General features: G+C 38.4%; 1 protein-coding gene and 1 long non-coding RNA gene across 2 annotated transcripts in view; one reads left to right on the top strand and one right to left on the bottom strand.

Moving 5' to 3' along the window:
* PITPNC1 (phosphatidylinositol transfer protein cytoplasmic 1) overlaps positions 1-20,593 on the top strand; it is a 66,569-nt gene that overhangs the window by 4,786 nt on the left and 41,190 nt on the right. Inside the window, exons 2-4 of the mRNA XM_026098831.2 lie at positions 7,552-7,700; positions 14,712-14,800; positions 15,264-15,271. Of these exons, the coding sequence (XP_025954616.1) occupies positions 7,552-7,700; positions 14,712-14,800; positions 15,264-15,271 (246 nt within the window). The remainder of the gene's footprint in view (positions 1-7,551; positions 7,701-14,711; positions 14,801-15,263; positions 15,272-20,593) is intronic.
* Positions 10,413-20,593, bottom strand: part of LOC112982437 (uncharacterized) — a 53,664-nt gene continuing 43,483 nt past the window's right edge. Inside the window, exons 9-11 of the long non-coding RNA XR_010392182.1 lie at positions 13,076-20,496; positions 12,688-12,754; positions 10,413-12,318 (exon numbers count right to left, since the gene is read on the bottom strand). This is a non-coding gene — a long non-coding RNA (uncharacterized LOC112982437). The remainder of the gene's footprint in view (positions 12,319-12,687; positions 12,755-13,075; positions 20,497-20,593) is intronic.

Here is a 20,593-nt window from a genome sequence, read left to right as displayed (position 1 = left end):
TCCATGCTTTCCTCGCAGATCTTGCCAGCAGTCAAAACGAGCAGTACTCTTTTTGCATGAGTCCTGCTCCACGCCATAGCCGTTTTAGCAGAAAGCAGCTATTTTAGGATTATAAGCTGCTACTCTCGTGCTGGTAAGCTGTGCAACATCAGGGACTTCTAAGTTCCCGTTCATAGTGAGGGTTTATCTTCCTCCTGCATAGGACTGTCTACGCAGAGCGAGTGCTTGCTTCAGTGGCAGAAGATTGTCTAGCTCTATAATGATTTCAAGTCTGTCCGATTTAACTGGCAAGTTTTAAAATCTGGAGCTTACTTTGTAAGATGGTATTTTGCAGAAAAGCCACATTTCCTTTCACAGACAAAGTGCTTTAGTAAAACCTCGAGGTGGTGGCGATGCATGCGATGGGACAAGAGAGGTGGTCCCTTCTTTTGCTTGCAGAGTGATAGCTCAGGGAGTCGGAGTCTAGCAGGGAAGATGAGAGTTGGAACGAAGGACTAGTGCAAAAAGGGGGCCCGGTGGGAGCCAACGCAAATCTGACAGTACATGAAACATCAAGTACTGCAAACTGTACATTCCTCTGTGCTGGTTAAAACCAATCTAGGAATGTTAATAACAGGAAAGCAAATCACATTGTCAGAACCTGGAGCTCGTGTCATGGAAAAGATTTTCTTAAATTATTCTTAATGACTGTGAGTCATCACCTACCCAAGTGGGGATACCAGAGGCACAGCCTCGGTGCTCCGTCAGCCCGGGCTACGATCACCGGCCTGTGAGCGCCCTGCGGTAACGGCCGGTGAGCGTGAGCCTGCTGCAGGCACACAGAACGAGGTCCAGTCACAGTAATAACATGAATGGCTATATAGGAAGTCAGTGAATGAAGTAAGAAAAACCACTTCGGGCTAAGTAATTACCGTTTCGAATTGAAAAAAATCTACAAGTGTGTCTTGTGGTAAAAGCACTGAGCTTGCAGTCACTGGATCAAGGTTAAATTCCCTACTGTATCACAGGCATCTTTTTTAAGCTTGAAGTATTCACTTGATCCCTCTTTCAGTTCTTTAAATGTAAAATGAGGATAATGCTTCTTTTGCCTGTATCTTATATCTAACTGTAAACTTCATATATGAACAGTCTTTCATTATTATTGGGTGCAAAACCTGGCAGTATGGGGCATAGGTCTTAGCTAAGACCTGAAAATAATGCTTTTTAACATCAAAACATGCAATAGGAAACTTCAGTGTGTCCTCCCAAATAAAGGTACTTACCCAAGCAAATACATTTTCAAGTACTCTTATCCCAGACACAAAATATCTCTTTAAAACTGCTTTTAAAAGAGAGCTTGGAATGACAGGCTGTGCATGTTTGGGCAAGTAACTTATCTGGGGATCACAATACTTGTTTCATTGGTGGTACTTTGAGGAATGACCAGAAGTTGTTTTAAATAATCGTAACATGGAAATTATTATACAAGTGCTAAATGATATTCCTATTAATCTTTTTATGTTAGAAAAAAAATAAAAGAAGCTGATATTAAGATGGTCATATAGAGATATGGTGAAGTTTTAGTGGAGTTACTCCAGGTTTATATGAAGCTAAGTTAAGAATTACGGTTTTGCAGAACTGGAACATGCATTCATTTGTCCACTTCTTTTATAACAATTTAAGTGAGACTTAAATATAGACTACATAATAGAAGAACTGCCTGAATGAAGTCTTGAAACACATTCTACAGGGAACACACTTGTCTTCCAAAGCCTATGACTTGAAAACAAAGCAGAAACCTATCAGTCAATGTTAAGCGTTGTTTTTTATTAATCAGACATCATTCCATAGATCAAAAGTACTTAAGCAGCTTCCTCTTGTAGTGCCATTGGATTCATACTGCATTACTGCAGTGCAGTTAGCTAGGTTCAGCTGAGGATGAAGTTGGTCCATTTTATTTTGTCACCAGAAGTAAATCTTAACTAAATTGTGGTCAACGACAAAACTCATGTTTCCATCAAAGGAGGCAGAATTTTGCCCTTCATCCATAGCTGGATCCACCTCTGTGCGTGAATACAAATCCGTTTCAGTTTTGTTGCGGCTGTAATTCTTCCTTCTTTCCGTTTCACCTTTGCGATTTCCTGAGAACAGGACTGGAAGCCACTGGCATGTTTTAGCATGATTCATTGTGTGAGAAATATTTTCCACTGTCAGAGTACAGTACTCTCAACAACCATTAACTTTAATAGGTATAAAAGACATCCAGCATCTCCTGGCTTCAAGCTTCTAGCTGCAGGGAGAGATCTAACTGCTGCCTTACAACAGCAGATTGTGTAACTTGAAATGACAGCACTGTCCCTGGTGCTTTACTCTAATTACAGGAAAATAAAAGTAGATGAAAGGGTTCAACAATTCTTTGGAATATAAGAATTGCCATATCAGATCAAGCCAGTGGTACGTCTGCTATGTTTTCTGTGAGCATTCAGATAGCAGCTTCAAAGACAGGTGCAAAAAGCCCAAATTTTGGATAACTTCAGAATAAAATCTCCTTTGAGAGAATGTTTTTTGTCATTCCATGTGAATTTGGAAAGGCTGTATTCTAAAACTAGTGTTAGATCAAAAGCTGGGCGATGGTCAGTAAGGCTGTTTTCCCTGGCAAGCCTTCGGGGGAAGCTGAGGCAAGGAGCAGGTGACTTTGAGTCTATCATTTAGCCACAGTAAATTAAAATCAAAATTTCAAGAGGCATCTGTTCACGGGTCTCTTTAGCAGCTGGAGCTTGGGCCTCCTTATCCTAAATGCTGCACAAATAATAGATAAAAAAAATTGCCTGTCCTAAGGTTTTTATGTTCTGCAGTAGACAGAGAAAACTAAGAATGGGGAAAAAAAAAAAGCATTCTATCACTTTGTAAATAAACTGAGATTGAGAGAGATTAAGGACTCGATCCAAAGTCAGTTGGAATGGTGAAAATTTTCTCCCCATTTATTTTAAGGGAGAATAGATAAAGCCCTAAAGGATTTGCTTGTTTTCACCCAAAACTTGTAGCAGAGCTGAAACCTGAAGTCCCCATTATAGTAAATGCTAAGAAGAATTTTCATTTACAGCCTAATTTGTTCTTGCTAGGCTGCTAACAAGGCAGCCTAACAAAAACAAAGGTTGTGCTGTTGAAGGCAGTGGGAGTTCTCTGAATGAAAGGTGTATTATAAGGTGGACCCTTTATTTTTTTTCTATCTCAGGAACGCAAAAATAGCGGTTCTGGTCTCACTTGCAATTTTAAACAGAATCAGATGGACCATGATTATACTGTTGCTAACAAGCCTTGTTTCTTGGGTGACTAAATTCCCAATAGGCGAATACCATCTGCCAGTTGAAGGAAAAGAGAAGTCACCACTGAGACAACATCTAACTCATTAGGAGTTGAGAAACATTCAGTCTGGTAGAAAAGCTACATATCAATCAGTATCATTGGAAAACTATAACTCTGCATTCATTAGTTTGTTGAAATAATTGTGTGAAGGTTCTTCCTCTGATATTGAAGAAATTTTCCTCTATTAAACTGAAGATTTTTTTAAAGAGCTTTTCTCCAGAGCCAAATTCAGATCACGTAAAATTCATTGCATGAATTTCTGCTTCCTTCCACTGAGACAGTATATGGCCTTGGAAAATTGTTTTACAGCTAGGTACACACAAATTCAGATTGTGACTAGAGCAATATAAATAATAGCAGCATGTCAGTTTACCCTTACGGGAATAGTGATTACTATCTAGTGCTGTAAAATGTTCCTTCAGTGATATTTCTCCACGATATGCATAGGAACTTAGAAAAAGCTGTGAAGGATTTTATCAGGCCTTTAAATTTCATAATGTTCCAAAAGGTGTGCCTTTATTTTGGATTTTATTCATGTAGATAAAAAAATACTTTTTTTAAAAAAATAAATTTTATATGAAATAATACTTGTATACTCTCTAGTTTGGTAAAGTACTGTAGTTTTGGAGGTTAAATCTTTTCTCATCCTGCTCTAAAATGATATTAAAAGGTAATAAACCAGATAAAACCAAATGAGCCTTGCACAAAGGAGCTCAGTGAGATACTTTAAAGTGCATGTCAGCGTGTGTCTCTTGCAGAATGCAGCGGCTCTCTAGCAGGACTGGTCAGCTCAGTAGTGATGAAAGGTGGGTATGTTCACGTGGCCTCACGTGTCTGGTGCGTGGCTGGGGAAGGCTGTTGCCCGGTGAGAGGCAAGCAGCAGCAGCAGGTTGCGGTGCCTTCTGTTTTCTTCAGAGTCTCCCAGGTGAGAAGCTGAGCTGCCTCGGGGACCTGTTGGGGAGCACAGGTAGAACTGGAGCACGTGTGGTTTTGAGTCTCGTCGGAGAAGGAGATCCTTTCTTTAAGCATGGACTGTGAAACATCTGTCAAGCAATTTCTGCTTGGTGTTACTGACCCTGTTCTGAGCAGCGCGGTGGGCATGCAAGTTATCCATTCGTAACCATGTGCTAGGACTCATTTATGGTCTTTATGATTGGATATTTTGCTAGTAGTTTCTGGTGGTGTGAGTCCATGAAAGAATAGGAATCTTGGTTAGCAAAATATGTAGTGTTATTATCGGTGGGTAAGTCTGATTCATGATATTGGAGTAAACGAATGCCTCAGTCGCACCCCATCGTTGATTGTCAGTGTGAGCTTGCATTCCTCTTAATGTTTCTGGCCAGATAGATCCAGGAGAAACTGAGAAATCTGTATTTGACCATTACAACTGAGAGCAAAATTGCAAAGGACTCATGGAAGTAGGAAATCAAAGAATGCAGTGATGCATGCAGTTATGAAACAAAACACTTTGCAGAGATGTCTGTGGTAACTAAAAGTCATAACTTTATGGGATAACAGAAATCTCTACGGAGATCTCAATAGAGATACTGCCAAATGGTAAAGTATTTTTATGGGAAACCATCATTTCTTTCCCCCTTTCCTCAACTAACCTTTTCGTGTTCCACAGGCTATCAATTACTGATCTCTTTCTTTCCGTTAGAAGATAAGCACCTTATCACCTCTCCTCTTTTCTAACATCACTGTTACTCCACAGGAACTAAGTATCTTTACTCTCAGGTGGTCCAGCTGATACATATCTAATTAAAAGCAGAGCATTTTTTCTTGACTTGCATTCAGCTTTGAAGTTTGTTGCTTTGATTTCGGACCTGAGGAACAGCTTCACGTGCCTGAATGTTTGTCTCCTTTTTCCAACTGTACTAGTCTGTCTATAAACTTTGCCTTGCCTGTATAGCAGCATCATTATTAGTGAAGCAGAGAAGCAAGTTTTCATGTAACTAGTTAAAGTGTATGCGTGAAGATTAGAGCTCTTTAGAGCCTTGAAGATTAGGACAAAATGTTTAAATATAATGAGATGGAGGAAAAAAGGTTCAGTAGAGATCAAGGTAGATAATTAGATTAGCAAGAAAAATAATTTTAGGGATCATCTCTTAAATGGGGACATTTTGGATGAAAAAGATAACGGAGATGAGAAAGCTGAGTACATGGGAAGGAGAGAGTGCTGGTATCTAATTGCTTCAGTAACTTTCTTCTACTTACCATTGTAGTGGATGTCTTAGGAACCTTTCCATATATTGAGAGAGCAGATTCTCCAGCGTTATGTGGGATGTAAAGAGAAAGAATCATCATTCTAATAGAAAAAGAGGCCATCAATTCTCTCCAGTTAAGAGAAGAAAGGAGAGGAAGAAACATTATATGCATAACGCTGAAATTTCCAGGCAGCTCTAAGTTGCATAGCCAGCACTTATGCGGAGATGTTACAAGGGTCATATTTTCACGATTAATTGACTTGACCAGTGTGTTACTCACTAATCTTATGACAACTCTCTCTTTTTTCCCGTAGGCCTCCTTTTCTCTACTAGTTCCAACAGGTTTAAGAGTGGTTTATGTTCTTAAGGGTGAGGAGGTGTTTGAAGAAAAGTAATTGAAAAAATCCACTGAAATTGTCTAATTAGGTCAGAGGAAAAGAAAATATATCCAAGGTACATCATTCCTCCCCTACAGCACCCTTTTGCCCGTGAAGAACCTTTCTATATACTTGAGGCATTTTTAGGACTTTGAGATTATCAGCTGAAAGACGCTTTCTTGATAGGAATCGTTTGCTTCGCTGCTGTAGCGTGAGGCTGGCAAGGAAGGAGGAAAGGTGGTTTGCTGTTCTGCCCAGTCGGGGGTCCGCGAAGGGAAATCCTTGTCTCCCAGGCCAGTGGTTCTGCACGGTTCACGCTCTTCCCCTCCTACCCGTTGTGGCCTGTCTGCTGCAGGGGATGAAACGGGGTTCCAGGTCGGGAACCCTCAACAGTCCTATTCCTTATGGTTTTGTTTAGTGGGACTATCTTGCTGACAGTTGTTAATAAGGCCTGTGATGTGTTTTTTGGAGATAATTGCTCTTTTGATTTGTGATTTTAGGTTTTTTTAAGTTACGTGATAGGATTGTTGATTACAATATGTCATAACCACAAGAATCTCATGGAGTTTTCTGAGGTCAGATTGTCATTAGGCTTTTATGTTTGCTTCTGCGGAGCTGGTACTTGCAGCTCTGTATTAGCTCTGCCGTTCTCTAAATTAACAGGTTGTCTTCTGTATTTGAAGTGATTGATGTGATTGAAGTGATTAGTATGTAAATGCCTAAATATATTACTTTGGGGGAGAGATGGATCCAAATGGTGAAAACTGGTTATGTCAAAAGACAGTTTGTTGTAAGAACAACACAGGCATTTGGAAGGGAGTTAAATGAGAATAAAATCCCAGGCTGGAAAATGTATGGGATAGGACAGTTTTGCTCTTGAAATCTTTTCCAGTGAAGGTGTCAGGGATGTGCTTTTTTGTTACATTTCTATGGAGGCAAAAGCCCTAATGTAGATGTAGATATACTGACAAAAAAAGGCTCTTGTCAGTAGAACAATTTATTTTTTTATAATAGTAACTTTGGATTAACCTTCCAGGGTTTTGGATTCCTAAGTAACCTGAGAATCTATATAAAAAGAATCTTTTAAGTGCTCAGAGTTATTTTAATAATATTGCCAAATCTTTCTTCTCAAATTCCTTGTTCTAAGGACTTGGAGTCAACCTGTTTTTTCTGAGAGTTGATGCTCCTGTTTCTGTGAATCAGCAATAGTTAAGCTGAATCTGTTTGCAGGGCTCCATTATTTGGCATCATGTCGGCATGACAGAAGAATCCTGTCTTACAGAGTTTTTAGATATTATCTACCAATTATAGCCTTGCATGTCAGCATGTGGAAGCAGTAGCTTACTTATTTATTTCTTCTTAATTTGTGGACTGGCCTGTTTCTTTGCATCTGTGTGCACATGGCTTTTGTTATTTTTCTCACTAGCATTGCCTTGGACTTAAACTAATAAGATAATGAGAAGACCCAGGCTCATAAGTCTAAATGAGGCTTCGAAATACTGTTTTTGCCCCTCAAACTACCTTTTACTTACACTTATTCCTCTTATCATTGCATGACATTGGCTTTTGAATACTCATGTTTTACACAAAGCTATTACGTTGTTCTCGATTTTGCTTTGCAGTACAGAATTGGGCAGCTGTACATGATAAGCAAGCATAGCCATGAGCAGAGTGACCGAGGTGAAGGTGTGGAAGTGGTGCAGAACGAACCCTATGAAGATCCAAATCACGGCAATGGTCAGCTAACAGAAAAACGGGTCTATCTCAACAGGCAAGTACAAGAAAACTGTTTCTCTCAGCATGGGCAGTAATAATTTGCAAGGAATATCTCCTTCATGCAGTAGCCTTTCTGTTTCAAATAAAACATCTTCCCATGAATACATGCCACTTCCTGGCAGCTGCAGAAAGAAGGAAGGTAGGATAAAACTGTTGCTTGAAGTAGAGAGATTAGTTGTCTTTTCTTTTAGAGTATTTAACAAATTTATTACTTAAGTGAGTTTAGTAGTATCTGATTTCAGGAGGTACTAAACACCACTAATGCTGATTAACTTTGGTTAACCTGAATGGTCTCCCTACCTATATCTCATTTAAGACTTGAAGATAAATCAGGCTTGTAACCCTTAATCATTTTGGGATCCCATTTTTTTCTTGACAGTAAAATCAGAATGCTTATTTTTTAAGTGCTTGAAAAATAATTCATTGATTCAACACACTGTATGAGCTTCTGAAGGCAATAAAATGAAACACGCTGAAGTAGTAAGATTCTTCTTTGAAAGGAACTTGTTTTCTTTCCGAAGGAAAAAAATGTTTTTAAAAATTCCTAGATCAGCATCTGCAGCATGTAGGCTAGCACAGAATACGTGCATTAAAATTAAAGAAACTCAGAACAGCTCATTCTAGCTTATACTTAAGAGAATTTCTTAGGGTAGCCGTAAGCCTTTTGAGTCATGATATAGTAAGATTCTGGCTTCATAATAATTTTACAAGGCCAGTACCCTATTTTTGGTGACAAAAGATTTGCCTCAGTAAAGTGAATTGACGTTATGAATGACTGTCAGGCTTGCACAATGATGATTTTCTGTACCAAAATGATAGACTTAAAGACGTGATGGAAAAAATTGCTTTTGTTTCCCAAAAGTCCCATAATTTCTTAAAGTGAAGTATGTGTGTCTTCCTATGGTGAAATTATATTGCTGAGGGTCAGTGCTTCCACACACAAAGACCAGAGATGTTTTCAAACATATATATATTTATGTCCTATGAAATATATTGCTCAATCTGTTGCCATTTTTATTACTGCTGATCTAATTGAATACTGCTGTTTTTCTGATGTTCTTCTATTCCCCTGGGCCTGTTTCCTTTTATTAAGCTTTTATGCTCTTCAGCCTTTAGTAGTGGGCACAGAAACACTACAGCTATTTCTTCTACATTGCAAGTTACTCCTCCAGTGCAATCCTGACATATCTAGCATTTACTCAGGCTAAATTGAACCATGGGTAATGGCGCACATGCGCGCACACAAGCGCACGCACGCACACACACACGCAGAGCTCAGTAATGTATCTTTTGCCAACATTTAATATTACTGTGTTTGTAACCCTGTTTTCTCACAGGTTAGATATAAGACAAGGAAAAAAAAACAAGAAATGTGTTCCCATTGTAGAGCTCCCAGATGTTTCTGGATATTTCTTTCCTTCATGTTAAAAAGAGATAAGGCATTAGGCACTGATGAGAGAATTCAGAATTACCACTTAGGAGTAATTACCACTTAGGAGTAATTCAGCATATCTGCAATAGCTGTGCTCTAGAAAGTACATGGAAGGCGCATTTGGGAAGCGTGCTGTTCCTGGTAGCGCAAGCAGTGGACCAAAGCGTCTCATACCCAAAGACAGGTGCAAACATTGACAAAGATCTGTGTGCCTACAGCAACTTGTGAAGTTCATCTAAAGCTAAAGTGGATATTTGAAGTCAGGTTTACTCAGTTTGATGTTATATTATAAATATTTTGTGGTAATCATCAGCAAATTTGCCATCCGAATCTTTCGTTATTCTGTTTCTGGTGTCACAATACCGCCAGATGTTGCAGTACTATTCAAGCTTTGGGCAGAGGATCAGCGAGAGTTCAGGCAGCGACGTCTTTTGCTGGGAGGCCAGAGTCTCCCTCTGGATGGCTGCGCTCGGGGAGCTTGGCTGCCATAGACGGTGCTGGAAACGTTTTCCTCAAATCCTTTCTTCCTTGGCAAACGGGAATCCTTACACCAGCACAGTTCTTTCCCACATCTTTTCCTCTTCCAGGGCTGCTGCCCTGATACACTCGCTAGCTTTGCTTCACTTTGCTCTGGACTTCGATGGGGAACAGACAAACATCACTGGGATCAAGACCAGCCTCCCCCTTCCCCTGCTTCTCCCTGCTGCGGACGCAGCACAGCCCTGTTACGCTTCTGCAGTCCCGCAAGCAAGAGAGAGGCAGGAAATACGAAGAAGAGAGGCACCAGCACTGATACGGTAGCACTAGGCTTGGTATGGAACGGGCCCAAACAAGGCAGCACAGAGCAAGGCAGAAGATACTGTCTCCGATATCATCATAGCACCTGATAAAATAAGTAATGCTTGGTTTCATATGATCTTTGAATTGTGATGCAGCAGTGATTTTGGTTTACAACCCATCACTGGCTGAATATAAACAGAACTAAAATGATAACATAAAGTGTATATTTTAAAAAAATCAGAAATTCATTAGATCCAAAGCCTGATAATGAGAATAAAAATTGAATTTTAAAAGTAATATTGATTTATAATCAAATAATTGCAAAATACCAGGCTTTTATGAGCTATAAGAAATAAAGGGTCAAAATACAGTTATTAGGCTAGATGAATTGAAGAGATAAAATATTACAGTGTGATTTTACAGTGCTTGCTTATTTAAAATGAACTCCATTTTAGAAGAATCTTAATAGAAAAGAAAAAATAGATTCAAGTGGTAGAAATGACAGCTCTTGTAAAGACTGATTTAATTTATTCTTCTTTAGTGAGTGACAAATGAATTAGTAATGTCTGCAAAAAATATATTTGTTCTTTCAGGAAAAAAATGAAAAAAAATTAATAAATGAGAGGGATTAAGGACTGAGGAGTAGTCAGACAAAACTAAACTCCTCATCTTTGATGCGCAACCCTCCTCTCTTTGTGCGCCAAAGCTCCCTAGCAGATACATATTTTCCATTTCACCCTTCCTTCTGTGCCAGTCCTATTTGGTAACTAGGTGTAAAGATATGTAGCTCTGTTTCTTGTTTGCACTCTTTGACACCCTCCATGTCCTAAGAGAGCAAATACAATTATGTGTGGCCATTACACTGATCATTCAAGGACAGTCTGTGTGTTTTCTCCTTACTGCACACCCTTATGACATCTAAGCATAACCTGTTTATGACAAAGAAATATTTTATTAAATAAGAAGTAATAATTTGTATGCAACTGCATACAAATAAACTGCATACAGCTCACTGTTTTTTCTCTATCAGGTCATTGCAAAAGTATTTAAAGTTAAAAATTGTTTTTTTCAGTATTTTGGAAAGTTTTGATTTTCAGTTTATTTCAGGTCTGTATTATGAGACTAGAAACCCTTATATCTATCCATTATGCTATGTTTCAGCAGAAACTTAAGTTTGTATTTATAATTTTTTTTTTAATTGAGAGAATATAATGCTTTTTTTTCTGCTGTTAGAGGGATGGTGTGATTGTTTTAGGACTGGTAGTGTAACCCCTGATTTCAAAGGAGTCAGGATTGATCCATGCAATGACATTTTAGAGATAAAACTTACCTCCTTATAACACCTCTTTGCCTGACTCACACTCAGTCCCTTCATAAGAGCCTTCTCATAAGAGTCTTTTACGAGAGCCTTCATAAATCTTGAGTTTATGCTATTCAAATAAAACCACCCCCTGTACGACTGCATAGGAGCTTATCTCAAGTACATACTAATCTGTGTGTTACCACTGGTGTAATGCATCTGCAGATGTGCATTATTTGTACTGATACATATAGCTGTATATTACTCCTTGTTTCTGCAGCAAAGACCATTTGGGTCACAGTAGGAAACTCTGCTATTTAAATAGACATTTTCAGAATCCTCAACTTTAAAAAAATGTTCCAGTTCCTACAAGCCGAACAGAATGAATTCAGAGATAAAGCGTTAGTGCACTTCCTGCTATAAATTGCCCTCGTGCTACAGAGCTACGGAAGTCCAACTAAAAGTACTCTCTGGGAAATGCAACAATGGAAAATATGAGTTATGTCTAGCTCTCCTGATGCGGTGTTGAGCTGGATAACCTCAGCCCTTTCCACAAGTGATATAGAACACTGCATGGTGTCTGGATGAAAGGACCCCAGAACAACATCAAGTTCAATAAGGCAAGGAGGGCTTGGATGATGCATATCTCATGGAGAACCAGCAGCTCCTCAAGACTTTGCCAAATCTACCCCAAGCCCCACTGTGGAAAGCGGCCTATGTATTAGGTATTAGAGTGTACATTTTTGCCTCCGTCTTTCTTTCCTGCATTAATAAGCCTTGATTTCCCTTATTCCTTATTTTTATTTTCCAGTCGTGGGTCTAAAATAACTAACTTTCTTGTGATTAAATTCAGGGATAGAAAGATAAAGAAACTGTTAGCAGTCTTGGCTTTGAAGTGTCAGGGACAGTCATCCTTCTCTGCTTGCACAGCTGATCTTGGCCCAAATACCCCATTTTTATTCTACTGCAATTTTTATATGATGTGCAAGCAGCCAGGCTTTCAAGTTGTGCCACATACTTTTCAGGAGGTCGCTTTGTTTCTGCAGCCACCCATAGGACACCTTCTCACACCAGTCTGCCGTAAATGCTGAAGGAGTGTCACTGTGAAGAGACCAGCAACATATAGGTTTGGACAGCTTCACACAACTGTGAGCGGCTGTTCTGTGTGCTTTGAAATGTGCTCATGAGCAATAAGTGAGCTTCTGTCATCAGTGCCTACATAAGTTCAGTAAAATTTATGATATTTATCCCTCCGTTATTGTTCAGAACAAGCCACAGTCTGCAGTCTCACGGCTTTAAGCATCAAAAACTGCTCCTGTTACATTCATGTTGGTGTTTTTTGAACTGTCCTGGAGAAATCAGAGCCAATTTTGTATTTCAGTGGTGGTTTCTTGGAAAGCTTTGTGCATTATTTTCATTTATCTTTTCTTGCCTGATAATACTTTAATTCATAAAATGGGTCTTGTTTACCTGTGGGTTCAGCTGGAATGCCTTTGAGAAACACTTCCTCCTTTTGGGCTGAAAGACTGAACTTCGTCTGGGGAAGGAAGAAGTAAACAAAATGAGAATGTGATCCACAGATATATGTGATGCCAAACTAAGAATACTGTATGTTTCAGCGTTCTTTCTCTGAAATGACCCTCAAAAGAATTGTTACGCATTCATGACTGTGAACTGAGTGTAATGTGTGTTTTGCCTATAAAATTATTTATTTTGGAGACATGCTGTGCCAGCAAGGACAGGTAGACAGGCAAATACTGTAGTAATTGCAAAAAGAGCAGTTGTATGTTAACAGAGATATCACTAGTAAAATTTTTTAGTGTCAGTGTCAGCCTTAGTAGAGTTCAGAAGCACTTACTGCCTCTTCTCTCTTGCTGGAGTGCGGGTCTCAGAAGTTGAAAGTCTGCATCCGTGGGTACTTACTATATAGGCATCAGAGAGCGTCAAGTCTAGCAGGGATAAAGGAAGGAACAGAGAGAGGGTCATAAAGAGACACAGGACTGACAAAATAAACAAAAAATCTGATACAGTGAAGTTTGAATGTTGCTTAAGAGACTGTACACAAGAAAGGTTTGTGTAAAGAAAAGAATCCAGCTTTGAGCAGTGCCATCAAAGAGCAAAAGTCAACGCACTTGAGCTTGAATTTTTTGATAATGTGCTAATGTTTGCATTTTGCCTCTGGACAAATACAATATTTATACGTAGCTAGATCATGGTTAAATAAACCTTAATGATCCAAACTCTATTTTCCCCAGAAATTTTGGAGAGTTATTTTACTTTCTGCATATGCAGCTATCTAAGTAGAACTGTTTCAAATATTTACACTTGGAAAATTGAAGTTTGAAAGTATCTACTTCAATTCAGTAAGGATCCTGCCTTAGGCTGGGTGATCTGCTACACTTGGCCTGACTAACATGATTTTAATGGGGTCCCTGAAGTTCAGTGATATTCCTGGTCTCCAAATCTCTGCCTTCATTTGAGTGACTAGTCCTATGTCTTTATTGCTGGCAGCTCAAGTGATTATAACTGATGTCAGAGGAAAGGGTTGAAAGATTGTAAGCTTATGCAAATACACCATTTTAAAATGCATGTTTCTCACTTCTTTGATTCCAATGAAACCAGAGTTCTGGAAATGAGAGACCCAAGATTCATGGTAAAAAAACGCTCACAGCCTTCCACAGTAGTCTTTAATTACCCTTTAATGATCTTACCATGGGCTGTGTCCACCTCCATGTCTTTTTGTTCTTAATCTACTGCTGTTGTACCACTGCACTGCGCTCTGAGTTACGACATCAGTACCGTTAATTCTCTCTGCTTCTGTGATTTACTTTTCCAGCATCAGCAAAGTGGGACTAATACTACCTGACAGCCTCACAGAGGTGTTTTCAGAAATGTGTTAATTTTGAAATAAAAGCTTCATAATCAAGATATGGTGTTGGTAGCATGGGAAAAACTACCTACTGAGGTTTTGGGTTAGTTGAACATAAAAGTTGGTGTGCCAGCAAGGGAGGAATTCCCTAGGGAGAAATAATGGAATCAGAGTGGAAAGCGGCCTGGGATGGAGTGGGGAGTCAGGAGCTCTTGGTGGAGAGGACCTCTTGGTGGAGAGTGCCGCCCTGTGGCCAGGAGCGCCCGCCCGGGGGGACACCTTGCCTCCTTTCACCTGCTGAGCTCCTCATCGCCAGAGGTGGGACTCCACAAATCCTTGACACCGGCATTGAAACGGCAGCTTGCATCTGATCAGAGGTCACCGCGCTGGCAACCTATTGATCACTTTGAGAGGGGAAGAAGCATGCTTGGTTTCATATATACTCGTCGAGGAAACAGAGACAGAATGTGTATTCGTGAGATAACGATACTGTTGTGGAGTCTTGGTATTGCTGCGTCCTGTGAAACGCTTGTCCAACTGTGAGCATGTTTGGCAAGTGTCTTTTTTTCTACAGTTCTCATAAGTCAAAACAAATTCTAATTTTATATTTTCTTTTTATTTTCAGCAAGCTACCTAGCTGGGCTAGAGCAGTTGTTCCCAAAATATTTTATGTTACAGAGAAGGCTTGGAATTACTATCCTTATACAATCACAGGTAAGGGATAAAGCAGAAATGAAAAGAAAATGAAAATGAAGACTTTTCCTTTTTGGGTAGTTAAGCTTATCTTCAAAAGCGTCAAGTAACATACTGAGCCACAGATATTAAGGAATTTTTACAACTCCTGTTGAACTGCATATATCTTTCCTTCTCATCTTGATTGCTATCAGAAAATAAAGATTATAGACAAAGAATGCAACTAGGTAAAGACTGGAGTCTTTTTCCCATGCAGTTTCTTCCTTGCAAAGAAGACATCAGGTGCTTAGATTCTGTGGTGACTTATACCCTTTATTGTCCCATAGACTTTAGTTAAATGTAAATCAGCAGATTATGACACAAATATTCTGATTATTATTGTGTGTTTACTGTAAGGATCTTGCATCATTGTTTTGTTTCACATTTCTTTTTTTTTTTTTCTTTTCCCTCATTCTGTTTTTACAAATGGACAACTGGGAATCAGAATACACAGTAAGTTTTTTCTTCCTCTTTTAATTCTAAAAGTATAATAATTATGTAAAATATAGTACTGGAATCCAAACTGATTCCTTCATAATGTCACTAATAGTGCATTCAATAGTGGAACTTTAAATCTATTTGTTTAAGAAGTTTAAGGTTAACTTTGAACTGTTTCTGTGGGAATCCTATAAATTATTTACTTTTTTAGCATTTTAAAATAATTTAATATATTTTTTAGTCAGTAGCTGTAACAAAGAGAAACCACTATAAAAAGGGGCAAGGCTTTTAAGGTTCTAGTTATTACTTGTAGGCATAAGAACAGATTTTGTTTTATTTATTGTTTTATTAACTTATAAAATGCTCATCTCTGGTATAGTATCTGGGAAACTGTACAATCTGTAGACAAAATTAAATATAATCTGGGCCTGGTGCCCAGGAAAAACAGCTATTCCCTCTAGCAGAGCTAACGCAAAATATAGCACATAAATCATGAGAAAAAAACTGTTGTACTGGCCGTGTAAGTTTTCAGCAACCTTTGGAAGATGAGGAGGAGGTGAGGAGGAAGTTCCAGGTAGCAGGTCCTTTCAGAAACTCCAGTCTTGGTTTAGATTGTACTTCTGTCTACAGATGAAACGTAATCCACTCATTTTTTTTAATACTACAGTGTTCAAAATGTTTGTGCAGTTTTTTAAAACCAGTAAGGAATAAAAAGAGGAAAAAGATTATTATATGATAAACGTGAAAGAGACAAAATAAAGCAATTCAAAGGCTCAGATCTCAGAGCTGGAGGCGTAGAGTTGAAAATGTGATGACCAGGTTTGAATAGCCAAAGTACCCCACCCTGCTTTTCAGTAGGTACTGTGGATATCTATTACATATTCTGCATGGTTTCATATGTAGAATTCATTGGATTATCAGAGGAAACCCTTATGTCCTATAGTGGACAGTTGTACGTGGACGGTAGTAGTAATGAGGGGACAGATTCTCAGCTATTATTGTGAGGTATCATCTTCAATAGGGCCTATCACAGTTTTCATTCATTAAGGGTTTACCCTTTGATAGCAGGTTTAATTTTAGATGGGGAAGGTGATGTGCTATGTCGCAGTGGTGTCCATTACTTACACTTTGTTTTCTATTCTGATTTTTTTTATTAACTGTTTACATTTTCAACACACAGTGTTTGAAGGAAAAGGAAAAACACCTGTAGAGAACTAAAAAACATCACCATACAGAGGCTAAACTAAATATGATTTCTTTTGGATCAGACTTACACTATGCAAAATCTAAATTGTGTTTTTAATACAGATTGGCTAAGGAATCTGTTATGGAGACAAATGGAGAAGCATAGCTGTAGTAAATTACTAAGACCTGATTATATATAAGTGAATACGTTAGGAGAAAGATAAGCCAAAACAAAGAAGCTTAACTGAAAGAACAATTAAGAATGCTGAAAGAGGTGGCAGTGGACGGAAAATTGTGTCTGAATTTGAAACGCAATACTTGAGACATTGTCAACACCAAAGAACAGTGCAGTACCCAGAAATTTAAATCATGAGGTGGTCTGTATCGAACCTGATGAGACAAGAGCTGGAAGACATTTCAGCAAAGGTCTGTAGAAGGGATACAATTAGCGAGATGTTCAAGAACATCAGCAAAAATACCATTGCAGGGTCAAAGAGACTTGTAAAGAAAAAATAAATCAGTCTACAAATGTAGAAGGTAGACAAAATAGTCGCTAAGTGACAATATAATTCCCATGGGAGTTGGAGACTGATTATTCACCATGGTGCAAGGAAACACAACTAGAAATGTTCAGATGAAATTAAGGAAATTGTATGTAGATAAAAATCTAAAATATATTTTAACGGAGCTGCTAGGCTATGAAATGATTTTCAAGGGGAAATGGAGAAAGTGTCTCTGCTTCAAGCTGTTGAATCTAGAACAAAAATGCTAAATATACCATTGGGAATAATTCCTACGCTTGTCTGGAATATTTCTCTAAATTTTGATTCGCTGTATTCATTAGAGACTTCTGAAGGAGACTATGAAACAGCACAGATACTGCCAAAAATATGTAAGATCGCTTGGAAACACTTTTTCTAAAGATAGTAAATTTGCTCTAGAAGGTCTGAGGGACATCCTAAGAATTAAACTGAGCCTCATTTCAAGGAAAACTGATTCTAAAGGTAGGCCAACAATTGGATAAACAAAGCATAATCTTACAGAGTCAAGTACATACAGCTAGGAAGGAAAAATCAAACCTTTCTAATCTTTCAAGTTCCACTCTGAATACAGAGTGGGACCCTTCAAGGCTCAGTAGTGTTACTTCCATGTATATTAGTGATCTGGAAGAGGATGTGGACAACAGACTGAAGCTTCGTGATAGTATTAAGGTTTTTCTGTTTAAAATATGAAGGCTGGTGAGAAACAGTATTCAAGCATAACACCAGAATTCAGTGATTGGATGCAGAATAATTTAATAAATCTGTTTTTCCTGTGAAATATTATGGATTTCATAAATTTGACCTTCTTCAGGACCTGATATTGTGAGATCCTCTAAGAAAGAAACCTCAGCAGGTATTGAAAATAATTTCCAGAATACTGTTCCCTGGGATGTGTAAAAAGCTAGGAGTGCCTTGGATGCATGAAAACGGCAATGGAAATTAGAGTGTTATGATGTTAGGACTGTATAATCTGGGTTCAGTTTTGATGGTATCTGCTTTAAGGAAAGGTATTTGTTACACAGGAAACTCCTAAATTTGACAGCAAACAGGAGGAGATGACTGCTTGGTCTACTACCAACTCTGATAACTGTATTAATAAAATGGAAAGCAAATGAGCTTAACAGAGCTATTGTAAAGCAATGGTTTTTGTGGTGTGTGGTATGTGAAACATCGTAATGTCAAGAGAGCATTTTAGAATGTGTACTATGCTATCTGTGGAGGACGACCTTGCTAAAACTGCAATACAAAAGACTTTCTATTAGGAAGATGAGACATGGGTAATATCTCAACAAATGCTTTGAATATCAAACCTTGAGCTAATCCTTGCAAGCTTCTTCCTGACATTGAGAGGGAGGAGGAAGTACAAAAACTCTACTTTTGGATCTGAAGCCAAAAGAAGAGGTCCAGATTTGGGGATAACCATTTAGAAAATAAGATACTGCTATGAAGTTCAAGTCCTTGTTTTAATGGCCAGGGCATTACTTGAGTACTGTACATGAGAAAGTGTAACTATTAATCTGACTCTTAAACTTGACACAGGAGTTGCTTTGTTTTTAATCTTGTAATTAGACACCTGAATGGATAATTTGCTAAAACAAATGTTTAATTTTTACTTATAAGCTCATTTAATGTTGTAATTAGGTTTGAGTTAGGCTCATAAATTTTGGATGCTGTATTTAGGGTCCAGGTGAAAGGCAGCCCTATAGAAGCAACTCCTAGGGACTCTTTGCTGCAGAAGTGATTAGAGGACTTCAGGACCAGTGAGTGCCTCCTGTCAAGCTACAGGTGCTTTTGGGGAGCTGGTGTTGCCAGCTGCTGGGTTTTACAAAAAATTCCTTTGCTGGTCACTGGCTGGAACCTTTTCTACCAGGACAATGGAGGAAAGATGCCTCATAGCTATCAACAAACACCTATGTGTCAGCTTATTGCAGTATTTGCAAATATATATCTTCAGAGTGAAATATTTAGGCTATCTCTATGTATGTGGACAAGAATAAGTGAACTCTCAGGAGACTTTCTTATTTTTCTTCCCGAGGTTGTCCAGCTAGATTAGAAATAATTAACTAGAAAGCAAACCTGTCTCTATTGCAAACCAAATGAAAAAGGATTGCACAGAACTAAGTTTCTGTACCTGCATCGGGATACTGGTAGACAATAAGCAGCATAGAACAAATACCCATTTGACCTGTTCAAGTGACAGCTGAGATTCTGGACAAGAGAGAGCCTCAAGCAAACAAATAATCAGATCGTGGGCTGACTCAACCAGGGTACAAACCAAAATTCATAAGATCAAAGTACACTGAAAATGAGCCTAACAAAGTTTAGCTATCAAGGTGGAGTACAAAGAGATTAGGAAAAATACAAAGAGCATTCAAGCAAACTGTTCTGAGTTTGAAGGTGCAGTTTAAGTGTTTACCAAGGATAATTTCAAATACTTTTGCTGTCTGATCTAACTAGTTCCAGTGTTTTTAGCTATATTTCAGTTCTCGGACTGGAATTTAGAAACAGTTAAAAACAATTTTTACCCTCTTATAGTTATGTATAATCAATGGCAAATTGTTAGTTCCACTATTAGGAGTATATAAAGCAAAATACAGACTAAAAACAGAATGTTTTACTGTCTGCAGAGAAGAAGAGAATTCTTTGAACCTGGCAATGGTTCATATTAAGTTAGGAATAGGGTGTAAATTCAGAATATTTATGAAAAAGAGTTAGCAGAAAGCAGGAGACAATGATTCCTTTGATGATGTATCACAATGACACTCATTCTTCTACAAAAAATGACTGAGGCAAACACTTTTCATCTGGTATGTGTCAAGGCCCCAGAGTGATAGTTGCTAAATGTTCCATTATTGACCTACTGTTTTCTGATTACTTTGAGAACAGGCATGTTATGTGCTTTTGTGATTGTTATTTTTACCATCAGATGATAGACTTGAGGAGAAAGAAAAAGAATTGTTTCAGATAAATATTGAAAGGAATTTGTAGGATTTTTTCCTGTGTCCTCTTTATCTGATTACCACTGCTTGAAATTTGGATGCAACCCATCAGTCTTGAGCTCAGTGCACAAACTTTTCTCCAAGCCAGCATATGAAGGGTCTGCATCAAAAATGCATTCCAGGATTGGAGCCTAATGTAAAGTAACTACCAGAGCAGAGGCTCACAGCAGAGGCTAACTGGTGACATTACTCCAGTAAAACGCAGATTGGCTGCTTTAGAGATTCTAGGAAGAGAAAGGACCTCAGTAGCATTTATAAGAAACAAAGACTATATTTTTAGAAAACAATAAATCTATATTCTTATTTGATAAACTAATCCCACTGAATCATCCCTTTCTTTACAGAATCAAACTGCTTATGAGAATTCTTTTTTTCTACCACTGGCTTATTATAAAACAATCCAAACACCTCCATTGATTCATGAGACTGCCATTTTCACTTGTGCATGCTACTTCTCACTTCCATTCTTCCTCAATAAACAGGTTACTGTTCCCATGCATCAGAGAAGAAGATCCTAAGGGAAGGCAAAACCAGAGATAGCAGTGTTGAGTTTCACAGTGGTTAGAGGCAACATGTTAGTTGACTGTTTCATCTTCAAGTTATTGTATGTA

Source organism: Dromaius novaehollandiae, chromosome 18, assembly GCF_036370855.1.
Source record: "Dromaius novaehollandiae isolate bDroNov1 chromosome 18, bDroNov1.hap1, whole genome shotgun sequence".
In the NCBI taxonomy this organism is placed as follows: domain Eukaryota; kingdom Metazoa; phylum Chordata; class Aves; order Casuariiformes; family Dromaiidae; genus Dromaius; species Dromaius novaehollandiae.
The sequence above is the reverse complement of the archived record's forward strand: the minus strand, read 5'-3'. Positions and strand labels throughout refer to the sequence as shown.